The sequence below is a fragment of the Thamnophis elegans genome, chromosome Z, assembly GCF_009769535.1.
Source record: "Thamnophis elegans isolate rThaEle1 chromosome Z, rThaEle1.pri, whole genome shotgun sequence".
In the NCBI taxonomy this organism is placed as follows: Eukaryota; Metazoa; Chordata; class Lepidosauria; order Squamata; family Colubridae; genus Thamnophis; species Thamnophis elegans.
Window position 1 is genome coordinate 94,828,994 of NC_045558.1, and position 21,450 is coordinate 94,850,443.

The window sequence follows — 21,450 nt, forward strand, 5'->3', positions numbered from 1 at the left end:
ATTTTCCTTAGGCTGGTGCTTTCCAGATATCTTGGATTGCAAGAACTGTCACCATTAATCAAGATGGCCAAGTGTCAGCACTAAAACCCCACAAGTGTAAGTGTATATAGCATCAATTTGGGGAGAGTGCTTAACACATAGCAGGAAGAAAATACATTGAAATGTTTGTTACTTTGGCAAACTATTAAATTGCCAATGTAAAATTAATCATTAATTATTAAAAACTAGATTTCTTTTATATATTTTAATAATATATATATGTGTTTGTGTGTGTGCATGTATATGAATGTATATATATATACAGACACATACATACATACATACATACACATACATACATACATACATACATATATATATATATATATATATATATATAAAGTCACAATCCCTGGTATGCCCCAATTATGGGAGGAAGCTAATTGCTTCCATTATCTGTCAATCGGCTCGTCACAAGAGTCCATCACGACAAAAACCCAATATTTTTACTGTTGCCTTTGTTATATTTGTGTTATATTTATAAATAGCTTGAAATAGATCTATACTAGTCTCCCTTTATTTATTTATCAGCACAAATATAACATATATATATGTGTGTGTGTGTGTGTATATGTATGTATGTATGTATGTATGTATGTATATATATATATATATATATATATATATATATATATATATATAAGCACACACACACATATATACATATACATACATACATACATACGTATATATATATATATATACACACACACACACATACATACATACATATAATATATATATAGGCATTTAAGCTCAGTCTGCCTTCTATAAATAGTTATTGTACAGTTCCATAACAAAAAGCTCAGAAACTGTATGTTCCTCTTCTAAAGATCTCATAGTTTATTATCCATTACCAAGAATGGAACATTCTGCAGTTGATTGAAAGATAGAAACAAACAAATCTTTATTTTTTCATACAGCAACATTCTCCAATCTGATGTGTTCCATACCTGATTAATTATAACTCCCATTATCCCATATCAAAATAACCAGGAGTAGAAAGATTATGAGCTATCACATGTGTACACTATTTTCCCCTTCTGGCCTTTTTTTTAACCAAATAATTTGTGCATCCTGCACAAATATTCATATTTTAATTTAAATGTACCAGATGCAACAAAAAGAAGGAAGAAACTATTAAAAAAAATAAAATTTGAAATCGATGCAAAGGTGTTTAATGCAGTGGTTTTGTTATTGTAATGGGCGGTCCCTTTAATGTGGCTTGTGGTAGATTCATTTCCTACAGAATTTTAAGGGGGAAATAGTATGAGGAAATTTCTGCCGAATCACTTTTTTACTCATTTGAAGAATCTGGAAAGGAAGAACAAGATAATTGAATGACTTCTTAGTATTTAAAAAAAACATGAAATGTGTGTAACTTAATCATGATATAGCTAGTTATATATTTTAATTCAATGGAGCTAAGATCATTTCCAATAATAATAAAATAGTGCAAATGCTATTATTTATATTTGCAACAAAGCAGAACTTTGTTGAACTCAGTCTTTTGGAAAGGTCCAGTTTGGCATCTCTTCCACTTCAAAAAGTCACAAAAGGAGTGCAGTTTTGAATTTCACAAATAGTTATTAAGTCAATTAGAAGCTCAATTAGTACAATCAATTAGCATCGTTCTATTTAGTTTGTCTCAGTGAGGAATTCCCCAAACGTATTCATTTACTTCTTATGAAAAGAATTGCCCAAACGCTTATGTTATCTGTAATATTGTAATTATTAGTTGATATGTGTTTGTGTGCGTGTATGTGCCATGTTGCCCTATTACCAGTACCTATTCCCAGTACAATGACTGTATGACGTTTATGAAAATGCAAAAAAAAAAAAAAAGGCAAAGCAAAATGTATCTATTAAGGAATCCTTATAATTAATCCCTGTGTCTTTCTGTCTGTTTATCTGTTTATAGCTCAATTGCATTTTTACTCCTTAATTCTCTTCCTAGTTTTGTCAGTCACCATCAGTTTTGCAACATCCTGAAACTTCCACGTCATTACTCTCTATTTAACTTCATCTCCCCCAACCTCTTCTCATTGCTATTTTGAGACTTGCTAATGTTAAAATATTTAGGATTAGCATCATCTTCCACACCTACTTTCAGAACTAACGAAAGTGATAATATATGCCAGAAATTTTCCTAATCATACTATACAACAATTCAAATAAGAAATATTGAAAAAGGACTCACTTTAAAGATTCTAGCTTCAGCCAGACATGATATGCTTGACAAAAGCTGAGGAAAATAAAATGAGGAATTTAGAAATAATGCAGGTTAATCTCTAGATTATCAGAAAGGATATTCTAATAATAAAAAATATTTTGCAGATTTAGTCAAGTATTAAGTCTTATTATAGCACAGAGCCTTAAAAATTCAGTTCACCTAATCTAGATCATTAAGTATATTTTTTTTAAAGAAGGATTTGAAAGAGAGTTCCAGATGGTCTGAACTATAACGCAATTCTAGAAAGCATATTTTTTCTTACATTAATTCAACATAAATTGATAATTCATACATTTCTATCAATATACAGTATTTAAATGGGACACTGACAGGGAGCTTGGAAATCAGTCTTCCTCCTCTTCAGCTGACCTGTGAAAATGCCTGCCACTTTGCAGGGGGGGATGGGGAATAAAGAAAGTACCCCAATTTCCCATTCTGGCATGTCCCCAGGGAGGAAAAGAACTCATCCATCAAACACCAGCATCCCTCATCCATCTATAACTTTGCTAGCAGGCATCTAAGCCTCTCCTTCCCTTACTGCCTGCTGCAGTTAAGAAATTTCAGTCTTTGTTCCAAAGCAGCCAATCATATCTGTAAGGTCTTGCTACTGGCTTATTTGATACAGGGGCCAGAGAAATGGAAAGAGGTCAGGAAAACAGTTCTCCCTTCTTCCCTTGTGCCATTCAACCTACAGGTTTTTGGAGAGTCTGGAAAACTTAGTAAATGCTGAAGTGGCCACCACTTCCCCAAATTTCATTCTTGGTCATGTGGGTCCTGGCAGTCTGTAAATTATCCTATTTAAATTACTTTGTTTTAACAGTTATTACCCTTCCAGTTTTTCCCAATTGAAGGTTACAAACTGACATAAGATTTTTACACATACGTAGACCACAATTGAATGTTTGCTTTTGTTCTACATTTCTTGCTGTGTTGTATGCTGCCCAGAATATGCAAATTTTTGTAGATAGCAAACATTTTGTAGATAGCAATAACAATACCGTATACTACTTTATAGTGGTTTACAGCCCATTCTAAGCAGTTTACAGAATCAGTATATAGTCCTCAACAATCTGAGTCCTCATTTTACCAACCTTGGAAGGCTGAGTCAACTTTAAGCTGGCCAGGATCGAACTGCTGACAGAGTTAGCCTGCAATACCGTGCCACCATGGCTCTCAAACAGGTATTGACGTCTCTCCCTCCCACCCCAAATTCTATCCTTTGATCACCAAATTGATGACTGCTGTAAAAACAGTGCAGGTAAGTAACTGAAAAAGAAGTTTTGATCCTAATTTTAAGAATTACTTTTTATAGGAAGTTAAATGGCATTCAAATTCTCAGGCCATTCCAACTCTACCACTAACAGGGATAGTCCTTATGTCCCAAACAGAAAGCAGCCAAATGGAGTGGAAAGCCTACTCAATCATATTCATAGAAAGCTAGGTGACTGCAGTACCAATTTTTATTTTAGTGGTAACTTCAACCACCCAAACATTTCAACATTGTTCCAGTTCTATTTCCTTCAGGGGGCCAATGTTTATTCCTGACTGATTTATACCCAGACTTCTACGAAATAAAATAGCAGTAGAAACTTTGCAGCATTAGGCAATTTTAGCAGCAGCTCTATCTATAAACACAAGAGCAAAGGATTCTTTTAAAGAGACTTTTTAAAGTGGGCTTTATCCACTTAGAATACCTTCATAGTTGATGCAGCCATTGGCATCTTCTTGACCAGCCATCAATTGTTCAACTTCGTTCTCTGTCATCTTCTCACCTGTACAATAGAAATCAAGTGAGTTTAATTTTGCTTAAGTATGGATCTCTGAATGCAGCAGAAATAGGAACTACTTAAATAATAAATCTGGTTGTTAATATTAAATAAAATGTAACAGCCTTTCTTAATCTGGCAATCTCCAAATCTGTTTGATTGTAAATCACAGAATGTCTAGCTAACATGGACAAAAGTATTCTGGAAGTCAGGGACAAGTGATATAGACAGATGCTTAGCACAGCAGAAGCCTCCAGTTATGCAATGATATCCTGTGATAAGTAGCTCCTGATGCAGTTGTATGTGCAACAATAATCCCAGAAATAACAGTAGTCACAAAAGAATTGCCAAATGAGATAATGAATTCTTGCAAGAAATGAATGTTCCACTTGTTTTACATATGAATGAGAGTTGTGACAAAAATGGAGAAAATTAGAAAACCAAGTAATACAGAAATGTCTTCCAGCTCCATATGGGCTGCTCTGCTTCCACAATCATCCAAGTTCAGAGGTTGATGTCTGCGAGGTGAAGTTTACTCTGACATTTTTAGGACCAGGGATGTTTCTTTAGTATAAAATATTACTGATATTCACTTTAACATTTGGGCCTCATTATAGGTATTGATCTTGCACAATCAGCTGGGGGCAGGGGATAAACCCTGAAATGGCAGTTCACAACACATTATTACTATAAAGACTCACACATGGTACTTGTGGAAGCGTCACAAAAAATAGCCTGCTTTAAATTCAAATCAACTGTCTGAACTAATCATAGCAGTGTGCTATATAGTGCATACATGCTGAAGTATGGATGAACATATGGATGATTTGAAAGACTGCAGACAGGTTGATTAAATGCTAATTATTCTGGAAGGTCAAATTTTGCCAAAACATAATTTTTGTCACAAATTCTACAGATGCTCTACTCCCTTCAACACGCTATGGCCTAAATTTCTTCCTGTACCTAAAGTTGCAAGGACATGACGCAGTTCAGCTCCCATGACAGTGCCGTTTCCTTCCTTGTCAAAGACACGCAGTCCTTCCACAAAGTCCTCAAAAGTCCCTTGGTCCTTGGATCGTGCAATATGTTGTAACATTGGGAGAAAGGTCTCAAAATCCAGCATTTTTGAATTCATTTCTGACAAGAAAGAATATGCTGATGGTGACAAATACCAAAAGTAACAATTCTGATACAGCAACAGGCAATTCCAATAATCCACTTAGCCTGCTCCACCCCGCTCTCTCTCTCACACACACATACACACTTTCCCATGTGTTTAGCTACAGTTGCCCCATTTCATCAATGTAGCTTTTTGTAACAACAAACTTGGAAACTGATTCAAGCAGATGTGAACTTGGAAAGGATAGATTACAGCTCAGAAGTTTGGCAATTGCTTCTAGATCAGTTATTGAACATGCAGATGTTTAGTTTTATGATAGGCTGGAAATTTCTGAAGTAGGATATGAAAAGGGCTGAATCTCTGTATATATGTACCTTCTGCCTTTGGTTTCCCTAGCACTTTCAAGACCTCTGCATTGGTTGGGTTCTGTCCCAGGGCTCGCATGACATCTCCACACTGACTGTATGTGATTTTCATTTCTCCAGTTGGGGTCTTGTCAAAGAGCATGAATGCTTCCTTGAACTCTGGACAAAAAACAGAATTTCATTAGCTTTTTGCATTAGCAGGAAGTTTTGTAGAAATCGTTCCTAACCAACATGTGAAATAGTTAAAAAAAACAGAAATGGAGGCCTATTTTTATCTATATGTGGGAGTTTTGGAGAGATTATATTTATCTGATCTCAAAAGAAAGGACAACGGCTAGACTAGGTAGCAAACAAATATTATAATTTGTCTCTTTTCACGTGAGAAATTGCAAAGCAGAAAATGATTTGGACTGTTGTTCTATGGACATCAGAATGGCTTTGGCTGCCTGGCCATGCCCATTTCATCCTGGGCCCTCCACCACAGCCGACTTATCGGGGGCATGCATCATTGTCTGCTGCCTTCCAGATATTCCACACTGTTGCAGGGTGCCCCTTGGCTGAATGCTGCAGATTCATGGCAAGGCAGCAAGCAGGCAAGCAGAGATTCATGGTGCTTCTGAAAGGGAGAGATTGGCTAATAATACACTTCCTATAGCACATCCAGAATCAGGACCTTATTTCCTTTCCTCTGCCAAACTAAAAAAAAATCCCTTCCTGGTCCAACTATGCAGTTCCTATCTCAGTTCCTCTAGGATACTCTAGTATTGTGAGGAGGAGCTGGGTGCAGAATGGAGCAAGGCAGGATGTTACGGGAGGTGGTAGCCATCTCCTCCTTAAAGGCTGGTAAGGGAAAATCCCTGCCCCTGACTACCCCTCCCCATGGGCCCCTTTGAGAACATTGGATGGCTGAGTATATTAAAAGAGAAACAATTGGGCACAACTGGAAAATAATAAATATACTAAAAATGAAATCCACCCAAAGAATGCAGACTTGGGGTGTGTAAATGGTGGGAGATGCCTATAGTTTCCAAGAGAGGCCCACATGAAGTTGGGAGTGAGGCATCCTAGTAATCCTTCCCTGGAGAGAAAATTCACCTGGTCTTTTTATTGGTTGCAATCTGTTACTCCTTTTGCCTGACCTATAGCAGCTGTCAGTAGCCACGCTCTATAGACAAAAACAGGGGATTGCTGACTGGTTTTAATCTCCTGGGAAGGATTCTTCAGTTCTTCTAATCTTCCTCCAATCTTCCTCCTCCCATCACTCACAAGTACTTCAACAGAGTCTCCTCAGCTGACTTTCCTTCCTTCATTTTCCCCACCTCATCACTAGCTGGAGGGGCGGGCTGGGGCTGAAGGGGAGCTGGCTGGCCAAGGTGAATTCAGGCAGGGCCAGGCTAGTTGTGATGATGTGAGTTTTTTTTCCACTCACTATGTCAGAGTCTGAGCATAGATCAAATCCAAAACATTTTGAGCAATGTCAAATTCTGGCACTAATCCACCACGATATAAAGAAACTAATTTAGACCTGTGATTGGTAAGCTTATAAAAGATAACAAGAACCCCAATTTTAACAATAGCATTACAGTAGCAGCATTTATTTATTTTTAGTTTGGCACAGGAAAGGAAGAACAAATAGGGTACAGCAAGGTAGAGACTTTCAGCCAACTTCTCCTCCCAACTAATCCAACTGAAATGGATTCAGTTCCATTTAGAAACTGAAAACAAATCCTGATTTCTGGATGTGCTTGGAAGGACTCTATTATTTCAGAAGCATCACAAATCTCCACCTGCCTACCTGCTGCCTTGCCATGAAACCAGCGTTCAGCAAAGGTGCTCCTTGTTCCCAGGATGGAACGTCTGGAAGGCAGCAGCTTGCAGGAACCCACTGAATCATTCCTTTAAGTTCCTTTCTCCCGTCCAGTCCACCATGTCTATACATGCTCTCTCAACATCTATATTCATAATGGCCCCAGTCCACATGGCAGCACCAGGGGAGATGGAAGTAGCAGCGGTGACTGTGCAGTGCACAGTGTCACCCATCACAAGGCTGAAAGCCAGGTCTTCCAGCACACTGTGGGCCAATTTTTGAGCTTTATACAGTTTCTCACTTTTCCCAACCAGAATAAAAGTGGCAGAGATGTTGGCTGCTGGCCTAATCTTGCTCATAGTGTTGTTGGTGCTGCCATCACCACCTTTCTGTCACTTGCAGCCTGCTGTGAGCTCACACTTTGTTGCAAATTTACTCCCACTCCCACTTGCACGCACACAAAGCGCAGTGGGTCAAGAAGCAATGCTTCTTGCCAGTGGCAAAATTTGCCTCCCCCCCCCCCCAACATTTCCAGTTTCCATTTCGGGAAGCTAGGATGCACAGCTAATTGGCTGGGGACAAGTATCCTTTGCCAAATTGACTGGGACGAGGCGCAGGGGAGTAGCAACAGGGACTGGTGGTGGGAGAGGAGGACCGGGCGGAGGGTCAGGAGAGGATGACTTCCCATGGTAGATCGCCTATGATGGGGGGTCCAAAGGTGATTTGGGTGTGGCCAGGTGACCGCAGACAATCTTTCTAGATTAGTGATGGCAAACCTTTTCGACACCGAGTGCCCAAACTGGAACAAACGTGCATGTGCACATGCCGGAGTGCCGGAAACCCAAAGACCAACTGGCCAGGGCACACATGCCTGTTTTCAAGCCATTTTTCGGGCTGTTTTCCGGCACTCTGGCACCCACAAAGACCAGCTGACATGCATGCCAGAAACCAGAAAAACAGCTGGCGACAGCACATGTGCCCACAGATAGGGCTCTGCCTGCCACCTCTGGCACGCATGCCATAGGTTTGCCATCATGGTCCTAGACCCTCTGGATGCATACTTAGAACTTCAACATTTCAAAGCTCTTGCAGAATAAAGGGGAGGAAAACAAAGTTAAATATTTTAGCATAAAAACGAATAATGCTATTCAAATATGTTGTATAAATAAAGCTGTAATATAAAAGATGTGCCAGGCATGTTATTTGTTCAACTTATTAATTTGGAATAGATTACAGGAAAAGGAGAAAGTTGGGAAAACCGAGTGACTTTACGCCAGTCACTTTCTCTCAGCCCTAGGAATATGTTAGTGGCAAACTGCTTCTGGAAAAACTTGCCAAGACTAGTCCAGGCAGTTTTCAAGAATGGAACACAATTGAACAGAAGAAGAACATTTTTAGTTAAACTTCAAAATAAAATTTCTAATACTAAAAAGTATAGTCTATTTGCCTCTGAAGAGATATTTAAGCAGAAACAAGAAGCCAGTGTATTCAACATTGCATGTTGAACAGATCAGAATCATGATTTCCAATAATTTTTCTATTTTTATACTATTTTACTACTATTCCATTTAAAGGAATTATATTTATTGGCTTTTTTGGTTATTAAGTCATTTTAAATCTATTTCTGCTTAGATAATTCCAAAATAAACTATCCAATGTTTTGAATCTACTGTTTTATTTAAGTTGCAGAAAGCTTTTGTGTGGCCATCTGAAAACAAAAAAAATGAACTGAAATCTAATTAATAGCATACTCAATGTAAATTCAGAAGTACATTCCACTAAACTTAGTAGGAATGATTAACTTTGATTTCAAACAGTATACTCATAGTATAACTATCTGGATCTTCTAAACTGGGTACTACCTGAAATGTTCAATTTTAGTTTCAGCCGATGATATTACCTTCAGGGATGGATATTTCTGAAAAAATCAGAATTATGTTATTTTTGTACGTGATAGTTTTTAGCTTCTTAACTTGCTGCATTATCCTCTCTTTATCCTTTAATTCTGCAAGCTGAGTAAGAACAGTCCTGCTGCATTGTTTTGCATTTGATTTCTCCCTTTTCTGTGGTAGTCGATAGGCTTTTTCCACCACAATGGTAGGGACTCCTAATTTCACAATATATGGCAACCATTTTTCCATGAAGGCTGGCAAATTGTGGCCCTCTTCTTTCTCAGGCAAGCCATGGATCCTGAGAGTACGCAGTTGCAGCGATTTCTTGATCTGTTTCATGTGGCAACTGAGGTGTTTATTTTGTCTAGCTGAGCCATCCAAATCCTGTCTACATACTTGCTCATGCTCAATTATAGAGCTAGTTGCAGCTATTGACTGGGCCAGGCTGTGAATTTGCTCTTCCAGCATATCCATCCGTGAATTCAAGGCTGAAATTTTACCATCAAAATCCTTCACTACCTCTGAGGCATGGTCTACTTTTTTCTGGATCTCAAACATCATCTTTTTCATGATTGTATCTCTACCATTGAAATATTGCAAGAAGTCAATGACAGTATGCAACCTCAGGGAAGTGGAAGCCCAAGAACCTTAAGCTTCAGAGAAATCCTTGGGCCACAGCAATAGATGTGTTGACTAGTTATTAGGTCATCAGTGGCATCACAATGGCTAATAATATATCAAAGAATTTATAAACTGGATTGAACTTCAGGACTGAAGTTCAGACTTGCCATGGCAATTTTTCTGCCTTCTTCAACCTATGGCTTGAGATTTAGCCAATAATTGCCAAAATGTGTAAATAACAATGTATTTTGCCATACTATCAACCCAAATATAATTCAGTATATCCAATCTTAGGTTATGCTTCAATATGTCTCTTCCTCTGAAAGAAGGGGGAATAGCTAGTGCTCAAAAATACAGGTTGAAACTATTGAAATATTAAAAATAGCATAGCTGCTCATGTAATAGCTTTCGGGTAGTACTCAGTTTATGGACAAAAGTTATTATACAAGGCTATTGTATATTTTCACCTGTCTTCATGCAAAAAAAAAATACATTGCAACCTACCAAAAACATAACCGTAAAAGATAAACTAGGAATACAAATTGACATAAGCAAGAAAATGGTGAAAGAACAGGTTCACTCTAAAGAAGTTCAAATGACCAGGACCTGGCAGATTACATCCCAGAGTTCTGAGGAATCTGGCACATATGATCTCAGAACCACTGAACCATATTTTTCATAGATCCTGGAGTACTGGGGAACTACCAGAGGACTGGAAAAGAGCTGATGTAGTTCTCATCTTCAAAAAAAAAGGAGAAAAAATAGATCCAGGAAACTAATCAGTCTGACATCGATACCTGGGAAGATCCTGAAAAAGATAATCAAGCAACAGATCTGCAAACACCTGGAAGCAAGTAAGAACCCAACACAGGTGTGTCAAAAGCAGATCATGCCAAACAAATCCTATTTCATTATTTGACAAAGTAATTAAATTAGTGGACCAGCAAAATGCAGTAGACATAATATACATTGATTTAGTGAGGCTGAAAAGTAGTCCACAACCTAGCTAAAAAAATGTGGGATTGAAAGCATCACTACCAGATGGATTTGTAGCTGGCTGATAAACCACACTCAATATACAGTTCTTAATGGAACTTCATGTACATGGAGAGAATGTAGAGTACCCCAAAATTCTGTTTTAGGCCCAGTACTCTGCAACATCTTCACAAAAGATTTAGATGAGGGAATAGAAAGAGAACTCATCAAATTTGCAGATGATACTAAACTGGCAGGAATAGCCAACACCCAGAAGATAGGCTCAAAATCCAGATGGATCTTGACAGATTTGAACACTGCACCCTATTTAACAAATAAAATTTGGTATAGAGAAATGTAAGGTTTTACACTTAAGCAAGAAACGCCAAATATACAGATATAGATTAGGTGAAATGTGGCTGTGAGGGATTTTGGAGCCCTAGTGGACAATCACTTAAATGTGACTCAGCAATATGCAGCAGCAACCAAAAAAGCCAATGGAATCTAGGCTGCATTAACAGAGGGGCTGCCACAAAGAAGATGGGTCAACCTATTTTCCAAAGCACCAGATGGCAAAACAAGAAGCAAAGGGTGGAAATTAATCAAGGAGAAAAGCAACTTAGAACTAAGGAGAAAGGTCCTAACAATGAGAACAAATAACCAGTGGTTCAGCTTTCCTTCTGGGTGCTCCATCACTGGAGGCTTTCAAAATGAGGTTCTCTTCGGAAAGAGTGGAATACTGAAAGAGGAATTAAATGGAGGGGAAACCTACCCCAGATGAGAAGATACAGAAGAGGAAAAAAATAAAAGAATTTATGGATTTAAAGAGAGAAATCTTATTAGCAATAGTTTTGATAACACCACTGACAATCAAAGATAAGCAGATTAAGGAAACAGAAAAAGGGCATCGAAATTAGATGAGAGATCTTATAAGCAAAGAGTTGCTAAGAGGAGTCCATACAAAGCTGATTAAGGAGATGATTAGAGGACTGATGCCACAAAGGGCAGAAGATATGACACTTTGTTACTGGAAAGATACAGGTTGATAGATGGAAGAGTATAATTTAAAACTAGCTAAACTTAGCGAAATTTAGTGATAATAGATATAAAATAAATAATTGATAATGATAATAATGTATACAATGTGTAGTATTATGATAAGTAATAACTGGATATGAATATTGAATGGTACCCATGAAAGGAAGATTAGAAACCCTTTTGGATTATATATAAAGGTTAATAATAATAATAAAAAAAGAATTAAGTTAGATTCAGTTAAGTCTTGATTACTAGGGGGGAAATGATATGATGCAGGATATAGTCAAATAAAGGAGGGATAATGATAATAATTTATATATATATACACACACACACACACACACACACATATATACATACACACACACACACACATAATATAAGGAAATGAGATGTGAATTGTAAACAGTGATTTGGAAAGAAGGATAGAAAACTTTGTTATTAAATATTATGGATGTCTAGTTAGAATAGTATATAAAGATTTAGTGTCATTGGAGGATTTTAGAAATAGTAAATGAAATGCCAGTATGTGGTTATGTATTAAATGTTTGTATATTTTATGATGAAGGACGTTTAAACAACTATAGTCAAATGAAAATGGAGGTATGATGACGGTAACATGTTTAAATATCTGAGTGAAAATACTTGAGTTAATATGAATTATGCTTGATGACTGTGGAAGAGATGCACGGAAGTCTTTTGTAACCAACTGATACCCTTTCTACAGTATGTAAAAAAGGAAGATTTTATGTGTTGTGTTTGTTTTGAAAATTTAAAAAAAAACTAAAAAAAAACCTAAAAAACAAAATGAGGTTCTTTTGCTTGAGCAGGGAATTGGACTAGAGGACATCCAAGGTCCCTTCAAACTCTGTTATTCTGTTATGGACTTTTATTTTGTTCCGTTATGTTATCTATAATTTTTTTTGCAAAAAAAAAGCCACTCTAATTTGTTTATAAAACCATCATTAAAAATCTTAGTTAATATGCAGCAAATATATTTGATCTGATACTAACATAATAACTTTTATCATAAATCCTGCTGAATTTAATGGCTTTCATAGTTTATAGTTTAGTGTACTTTGTGAACTCAACTACTTGTGATTTATTCACTAAAATAGAGGGGGGGAGTAGCATACATATTAATACAATGGTTTTAAAACAAACCATTACTTACCTTCAATCTGATCAGCACTGAATTCAATCTAAGGGAGAGAAAGGGAAAAGCTATTATTTGTATTTTCCTTTTACACTATGACTCAACTTGGGTCAATCAATTTCTTAGCATGTACTAGTATATTAGGTTAGCAATGAATGCACCATTCTAAGACTGAAAGACCAAATTAGGGACAGATCATCATGGAGAAAATCTACAAGGTCACTAAGAGTTGACACTGACATGATAGGACCATGATGGCAAACCTATGGTATGTGCACCGTCGCCGACTGCTGTTCTGGATTCCGACGCACCGGCCTTTCGGTCCTCATGGGCACTGGAGTTCTGGAAAACTACCTGAAAACAGCCCAAAAAATGGCCTGAAACTGCCTGAAAAATGGCCAAAAAAGAGGGCATTTGGAGGGGGCTTTTCAGGCAAAAAAATGGGCCAAAACAGGCCTGAAAACAAGTATGCACATGTCAGCCAGCTGGTCTTCGGGTTTCCGGCAGTCCAGTGTACACACCTGCATGCACATGCACGTGCATTCTGGTTTGGGCACTCGATGCTGAAAAGGTTTGCCATGACTATGATAGGACATACAGTATTTTTCGCACTATAAGACGCACCGGACCATAAGACACATAATTGCTTTAGAGGAGGAAAACAAGAAAAAAAATCTGCCTCTGCCTCCCAGCATCCATCCAGTATTCATCTGGCTAACGTCCTTGCAGCAAGCAGCCTAGTCAGCTTCAGCACATCATCGCAACCCCAGCACGTGGCTCGTCAGGGCTCCACTCCACTGCACCCATTACTGGTCAACTGAGCTGAGCTGTTGCCACCACTGGGGAATACTGGAGCCTTCTCTGCTGAGCAGCTGATTGGTGGTTGGATCAGCCTGCTGAAATATCGCCGATCAGCTGTTCTAGGCAGCAGTGATCACTGCCACCCGCTATTGCTGCTGCTATTCGCTACCACCAATTGCTACTACTGCTGAGCGGCAATTGGTAGCGGTGGCAAATGGCAGCAGTGAATAGCGGCAATCCTCATTTCCTAGAACACTGTTTGGCGATATTCCGAGAAGCTGATCCAACACCCAATCAGCTGCTCAGCAGCAAAGCTTCCAACATTCCTGGTGGTGGCAAACAGCGGCAGCGGTGACAGGCTGCGGTGACAGGCAGCAGCAGTGAATGCTGTGGCCACACCAACCCCACTCCCCTCTGCTGCAATATTCACTCTATAAGGTGCACAGACATTTCCACCCACTTTGGGGGGGGGGAGAAGAGTGTCTTATAGTGCAAAAATATAGGTATTTAGTCAAATTATTTGAATAATTTGAGGTATTTACAAGCCTTTTAGTACATCTATAAACAAGACTACAGGTAGTTTCAACTTATGACAATGGATTTCAGAATTTCACAAGTCATTAGGGTTTGAACTTCATGGATTGGGTTGGGCATAGTCAACTCAACATCATTTGTGTCGGGAGTGCTTGTGGTGGCCCGAGTTCTCTGTCAGTGAAAACGGATTCATGAACTCCATTTTTGGCTGCAACAGCCTCCTCCAACCCTCTGCCAGCGAAAACGGAACTCGGGAGAGCCACACATGGCCCTCACTAGATTCGTTTTCACTGACAGAGGCACCACAGGCCGATCCTTTGCTGTTTCCAGGGCAACCCCACAGGCCAAATCTAAGTACCCTGTGGGCCAAATCTAGCCCCCAGAGCTTGTGTTTGACACCCCTGCACTAAATGACTGGACATTTTATGACCATTTTTACAACAATCGTGAAATTTATTCAAGTCGTTAAGCAAATCCAGCATAAGCAATCAGGTTTTTTTCCATGTTCTGGAAAATGGCAAAAAATATTGCAAATTGCAGTCACATGATAACAGAACACTGTCACCAGTCTTAAATGTGAGTCAGCTGCCAAGTACCCAAAATGTGATCATGTGACCATAGGGGGAGAGGCAGCAGTTATAACTGTGAGAATAGGTCATAAGTAGCTTTTGTAAAGTCTGTCATAATTTTGAATAATTGTTAAACAATCGGTTATAAGTTAAGGCTTACTGTAGATAATTTCACTTATTATCATTTTTTAAACCTGGTCATATGCTCTAGAGAGAAGTCAATGATAAGAAACTATACTTTTATATTTGGTGCATTTTTCAGGTTGGATTCTGTAGATAGGTTCACATAATGCTTATATAATTTGGATTTACATATTGCTCAAACCTAATGAGCTATGATTTTTCAATAAACCTTATTTAAGCAATCTATGTTTTAGAATGAGGGGTGAATTCTATTGTATTTGTCCAACTGTATACAGAATTGCATGAAATTGCAATGGCATAAAAATATCTTTATGTTAGCTATGCCAGCCAAACACATGTATTCTTCAAATTGAAATGAAAACTTATCCTTTCTTCTCTAGTTTCATCTCTCATTGTTCAGAGTCTATCTGAACTATCCCCCTTCCTTCAGTTGTTTTTTTTCACTCTGAAACTTAGCTTGTAATTATTGTCAGGCAGCAGAGTTTATTTGTTGCTTTTATAAAGTACCACAAAGTGATGTTAAGCATAATTCTTAATCAGAAATGTTTCTCTAATATAAAATATTCATCTGCTCATAAAGAATTAGACTTTTAAAATTATTGATAGTGTTATTATAGTCAGGATAGCAATACTTGGTTTCTAGTTGTTTTCATAATCTAATCATGAAATCACAGTCACTCACAACCCTGTACAGTATGTATGTGACCACCCACATGTCTCTGTGTCTTCCAGTTCATATCTTCCAAAGGTGATAAGGCCAGTTAGACATTCTTGAAGCTTGAGCACTCAACCTCAGTGTCCCATTTCAGCTCCAATCCTATCCCAGTTAACTCACCATGCACTGGCTTTATGTAGACATTAACACACTCAGTACAACTATTTACAGGAGCTGTGTGCAAAGTGCATAAAACTGTACTGACATTACCTTGTCCAAAAACCAATCAATGTATTGTACATACACATTTTACATATGAAGACTTTTCCCCCACATGACATGAAAGAATACCAGAAAAAACCTGTAATATGGTTGATTGGATTGAGGTGAGACATTCCCCTCCAATTAGCAAACCAGGATGATTTGACTTAATTAAGAATATACTGCATTAACATTTGAATTAAGCACTATTAAGAATACACTGCATTAACATTTGATTGAAGGAACATAATCTAAATAAGGACTATTATGTAGAAAATATTCTTAGAATTTTTGTAGAAGGTAATTTTTTCTACAAAATCATCTATTTTATCATTATATGTAGCAGGTTAAATCTCAAGAGAGAGGCGAAATTAAGCATTTTCATTAGTACGGAAACACCCGTCAACTGATGAGAGAAGATAAAAATTCAGAAGGACTCTGTTACAAGAGATAGTGATTATTACACTGAAATAGTCCAACAAGAGCCCAACAAGAATGCTGATTTGTGGTGAAAGATAGAAAACTAGATTAAGAAAAGAAATAGACTGGAGTGTAGTATCCTGAAAGAGAATATGGTTGACTGAATGGAAGAATAAAAATGAACACTATTGCAAGTTTTCTTGCAGTCCCACGATTAAAACAACTCCCTATTTTCTGATAATATCTCCTGGTAGCTTCTACTTATTGTCCAGATTCTCCATACTTTCCTGAACTGAAGGAAAATGTAATCAGGTTATCACTGTGAGTGGAGAAATATGTAGAAATATGTCAACTTCATGTTTGTTCCTGTATATTTCTACATCAATGTTAAAAGTTCTATTCATTTTCATGAACATTTCTTATCATTGTATGTTCCTTTCTTAGAATATACATTTTTTTGCAAATGGTTTTTCTTTCATATTATTTGTAAGATTATTTCCTTCAATTATTCTAGTTTTTTTTTTAAATTCCCGCAACGTAAATTGGGCTGTGAAATAGTAACTGGTTCAAAAGTACCCAGTGAATATTCAATACAGACTTAAACTGGATTTCCATGATCCCATTTCAGTCCTTAGCCATCCTGCAGTTTTGGTGCCTTTGTTTGCACACTTTGCAAGTAATATGTGCAAACCCTTAAATGTGTGCTTTGATTTCTACCTGAGACGAATATTTTAAATGGTGAAGATTTCAGTAATTCTGACCTAATTATAGATTAATGTTGATTGGGCAAATTTACAAAAAAAAAAAAATCATAGCAAGCCCTAACCATAGGAGCCGACGTAGATTGGCAACAATAGGCTGAGTTCACATAATAATATATATTTAAAAAAACCTACAGTGTGGCTTAGGCTAAGCATATAGAGCATATATAGCATATATAGCATATATAGCATATATATATAGCATATATAGCATATATATATATTAGCATAAGTCATCTTTCCGAACACAAGGCTCAAATCTTTTCCATTCTGTTCTGAAGCTATTAATAATTCAATTGCAAGAGCTATCTTACAAGAATGTGCCACTATCAAAGGAGAGGAATGCAAAAAGTTTTTCCCTTGCCTGCCTGATAACTTCAGAGACCAATGCTTTGAGTGCCTGTGGAAAGCAAATGATAACAAGAAATACATGACCCACTGCATGTGTTAGACAGCTCAGTGTGTTTTGCTGTTATTAAGTTTTACTGACACTTAAATATTAAGAGAAAATATTAATATTTAAGGCTTAATACCTCTAAATACCAAATATTATGGTCAAACAAAGGAAAACAAGTTGACACATTCCTCATAAGCTTTTTCAGTTATATGATCATTTTTGGAAATTGGATCCAGAATTAGGGGGAATTCTTTAGGATACTTCAGGATAATACACCTTTCTTTTTATACATTCAGAATTTTAATGCCAAATTGAAAGGTGAAAGATTGACTCATTATGTAATGATTTAGATTAATGGCACTTGGGTACTATAGAGAAATGAGCTGAGAATAACAAAACTTTAAATTTTAAATGTCATTTCATTTTTACATGAAATTTAATAGAAACAAATGCAAAAAATTTAATTTAACAAACAAAGTATGCATCTAGAGGATTTGGTATTAGTATTGTGAAAAATACCTTGGAATGCTAATCAATCACAAACTGAATATGGATAAACATGATAATGTGGTTAGGAAAGAGGCACTTTTAAGCTGTGTCAGCAGATACATAATTTCCAAATCATCTTCTTATTCTATGCTGATTAGCCCACAGCTTGGTTGAGTTCAGTTTTGGACAACACTCTTTAAGAAGGATTCAAAGAACATGAAACAGGTTCAGAGAAGGGCAAACCGTATGACAAGAGGATTAGGAAAATACTGTAGTTCTATGAAGAAATACTGAAGGAATTAAGAAGGTTTAGCCTTAAAAAGAAAAGGTAGAGGGGGAAAATTTTAGAACTTAACAAAAACCTGAGTAAATGGTACATAGAAAAAAAAGGAAAGATTATTATTTAGGATTGTAGAATGCTACATTCCTATAAGGACGAGTTTGATAGTGGAACCAATTTTCCACAGGATGATAAGCTGCATTTTTCTTTTTTAATTATTATTTATTATTTTTTCATAAAAATAAAATACAAAACAGTAAAACAAACAAACAAAATAAAACAAAACAAAAGCATGCATTACATTCAACCCTAATCACACACACAAAAAAATAGTGCACAAAAAGTGATCAATTACATTTAATAGTTAACATGCAGGACCCGCCTTGCCAGGATGCTGAAAGAAAAGCAGTAAATTCTCCTCCCCTTTTACACACACACGCACGCACACGCGCGCGTGCACACACACATGTTGTTATATTTAGCACATAGAAAGTCCACCAACAGTTTCCAGTCTCTTGTAAAGCTGTCTAATCCATTATCTCTAATCAAAGCAGTTAATTGATAAACTGCACCTTTCTGAAAGGGTTGAGATACAAGCTAGGCAGCCATCTGTCTGGAATGTTTTACTTTAGATTCTCCTACTGAGGAATCTAAGAAGCTGGCGTAAGTGCCCTTCCTGTTGTATAACTTGATGGTTCTGCACAACTTCAGGGAAACCATTAGGCTTTGGGGTATTTTTGGCAGATACATTAACTATTTCATGTATCTATCATCTATCTATCTATCTATCTATCTATCTATCTATCTATCTATCTATCTATCTATCTATCTATCTATCTATCTATCTAGCTAGCTAGCTAGCTAGCTAGCTAGCTAGCTAGTAAGTATATGGCATATCATCCAAGGACTAGGAATATAAATTACCTAAAGAAGTTGTGATGCAGCTTGTTTAGTTTGGGTTTATAATAAATCCAGTCTGTGGGATCTGGCAAATCCAATCAATTGTGGTTTATTTGATTAATAATTATTAAACATGCTATTGAATTATGTATAAACCTAGTTATTATGTTCAACAGTAAAACAAGTGGATCCAAAAGGATGTTATTTCTTAAAAAAAAGAAAGGAAATAAAGAACTTTATAAGTGTCTTGCTTTTTTTATATTGTCTCATATAAACAATATTTATTGTTTATCAGCTGAAATTCTTATCAACTGAAATTATGAAATCATGCCATAAATTATGATGATATTATTTTCTAATGTGCTTCTGGTATCATGAGTTCAACATGACTATACACACATGTTGAAAACTACATCTTTGATGTTACTTTCTGCCCATTCTTCTACAAATATTATCAAAGGAAGTTTCTACCTGGAAAATGAAAATGGAGTCCATAACCATTAAGAAAGAAATTTAGAAAGTTGTGGTGTCCATCATTTGACACCATTACCTCTGCCATATTTTCTATGCGAAAATTCATAGAGAAAAGAGATAGTGATGTCATCACAATCTAACATATCAAGAAAACAAGTTTTGGAAAATGTGTTGTACACTAATGATATCTTCTGCTTCTTCAGAATAGTACAATATCATAGAAGGGATTTATACCAAACTTTTAGAAATCCAAATTTTGAAATTTGGGAAGCTTTTGGAAGTCTTTTAAGCTAGATGAGATGATTTCTTCAAATAGTTGAAAACAATATTAAAAGGCGACAGATATTTATTTTGTGAACATTCATTACATTTTCAACATGACTTTTAAACAAGAAAGAAAATATGTAGAATGTATTTGAGCACAATGACAACAGCAGAAAATAAATAAATAAATAAATATTTTATGGGAAATTAAACATTTTTCAACATTTTCAGGTGGGGGGTTTTTGGAACAAGAAAATGAACATATATATTATAATATTTATTCCTTGGAATCATAATATATTTGATGAAAAGGCATTACAAACAAATGGTTCTACAATTAATTTCAAATTAAATACAAATCTTATCAAAACTTTCAATACCTAAGAATTATTTCTTATTAAGTACCAGAAATATTAAAAGTTACAATTAACTTGAGCTACCCCGTTTCTGCAAAATATATTTATATTCATTGAGCAGAAGCTGATTTCCAAAATATCTATTCACAGTAGATCACATTATTTAATTAAAATAAGTAATGAATATTTAATATTACCTGAAGCTGAATATGGAAGGAATGCGAGGCTGATAAACTAAATTTCACAGCAGCCAAGTGATAAATTCAGAATAAAACTTCCACTATTTAAATTCACTAACTTGGGTAACTCTGTCTGAACATAATCATCTTTTAATGTATCAATGGCAGAATTGTATTCCGTGCTCAATTATCTTCCAAGGAAGATAATGAATAGTTATGCTTCTCAACCTAATGCCCTTTCAGATGTGCTGGATCTTGCTATCCACAATATTTTCTAAGATTGTTATCTGGAAATTATAGGAGTTATCGGACACATCTGAGGGCAGCAGATTGGCAGAGGCTGGAACAGGAAAAACTGAAGCTCCTACTTACAGTCACACTTTTGGGATCAAAAGCAGGTTCTTTAGGTGGTTCTGGAGCTGGAGCTGGAGCTGGAGCTGGAGCTGCTTTGGGGGCTTCTTTCTTGGGGTCAGGCTTTTTAGGAGGCATGAGTCTGGATTTTTTGCCAAAGTGCTTGGTTGAAAAAAACCTTAAGGGCTTCAGGGAACAAAAGGCACTTCTTACATCAATGGCTTATATACTCAGCTGTGGGTCTCAAACCAGGGGGTGGGTAAATTGCAAAGACAACTGTTTACTATAAAAGGAAGGGACTCCAAAAAAGTACCGTGTCTCTCAATCAACAATTCTCCTTTGTCATCCACAAAGGCCTGGCTTGACTCCATGTCCTATGATAGAACATGCAGGCTGGTTTTGCACACCTGAGCTGGGGAAGCTGTAGAAAATATTTATTGAAATGGAAATGCTTTTTTTAGAGGATTATCCAGAAAAAAAAAATACAGTTCTTTGCTTCTCAACCTGCCTCTATTCTCAAGGGGGGACAAAGTGTGTCTTTTTATAGGCAAGCCTTACAAGTGCAAATGCCACACATTCCTTTCAAGCTCTGGATTTACTTTC

At 36.7% G+C, this 21,450-nt stretch overlaps 1 protein-coding gene across 1 annotated transcript; it reads right to left on the reverse strand.

Annotated features, from left to right (window-relative positions):
* Positions 1-1,201: 1,201 nt before the first annotated feature.
* Positions 1,202-21,085, reverse strand: MYL4 (myosin light chain 4). Its single transcript, XM_032237382.1, has 7 exons — positions 20,869-21,085; positions 13,031-13,058; positions 5,533-5,682; positions 5,002-5,175; positions 3,967-4,044; positions 2,240-2,284; positions 1,202-1,353 (listed from the first exon to the last, which is right to left on the reverse strand). Exons 1-6 carry the CDS (start codon positions 20,983-20,985, stop codon positions 2,256-2,258), a joined length of 576 nt encoding a protein of 191 aa, XP_032093273.1. The 5' UTR covers positions 20,986-21,085; the 3' UTR covers positions 1,202-1,353; positions 2,240-2,255.
* Between the last annotated feature and the right edge of the window lie 365 nt (positions 21,086-21,450).

Coding starts and splice junctions, on each gene's coding strand:
- MYL4 (XM_032237382.1), bottom strand. CDS start 20,985: ATGCCTCCTAAAAAGCCTGACCCCAAGAAAGAAGCCCCCAAAGCAGCT. Junction 13,059..20,868: donor TTGATCCCAAAAGTGTGACT/GTAAGTAGGAGC, acceptor TCTCTCCCTTAG/ATTGAATTCAGTGCTGATCA. Junction 5,683..13,030: donor CAGTGCTGATCAGATTGAAG/GTAAGTAATGGT, acceptor TTTTTTGTCCAG/AGTTCAAGGAAGCATTCATG.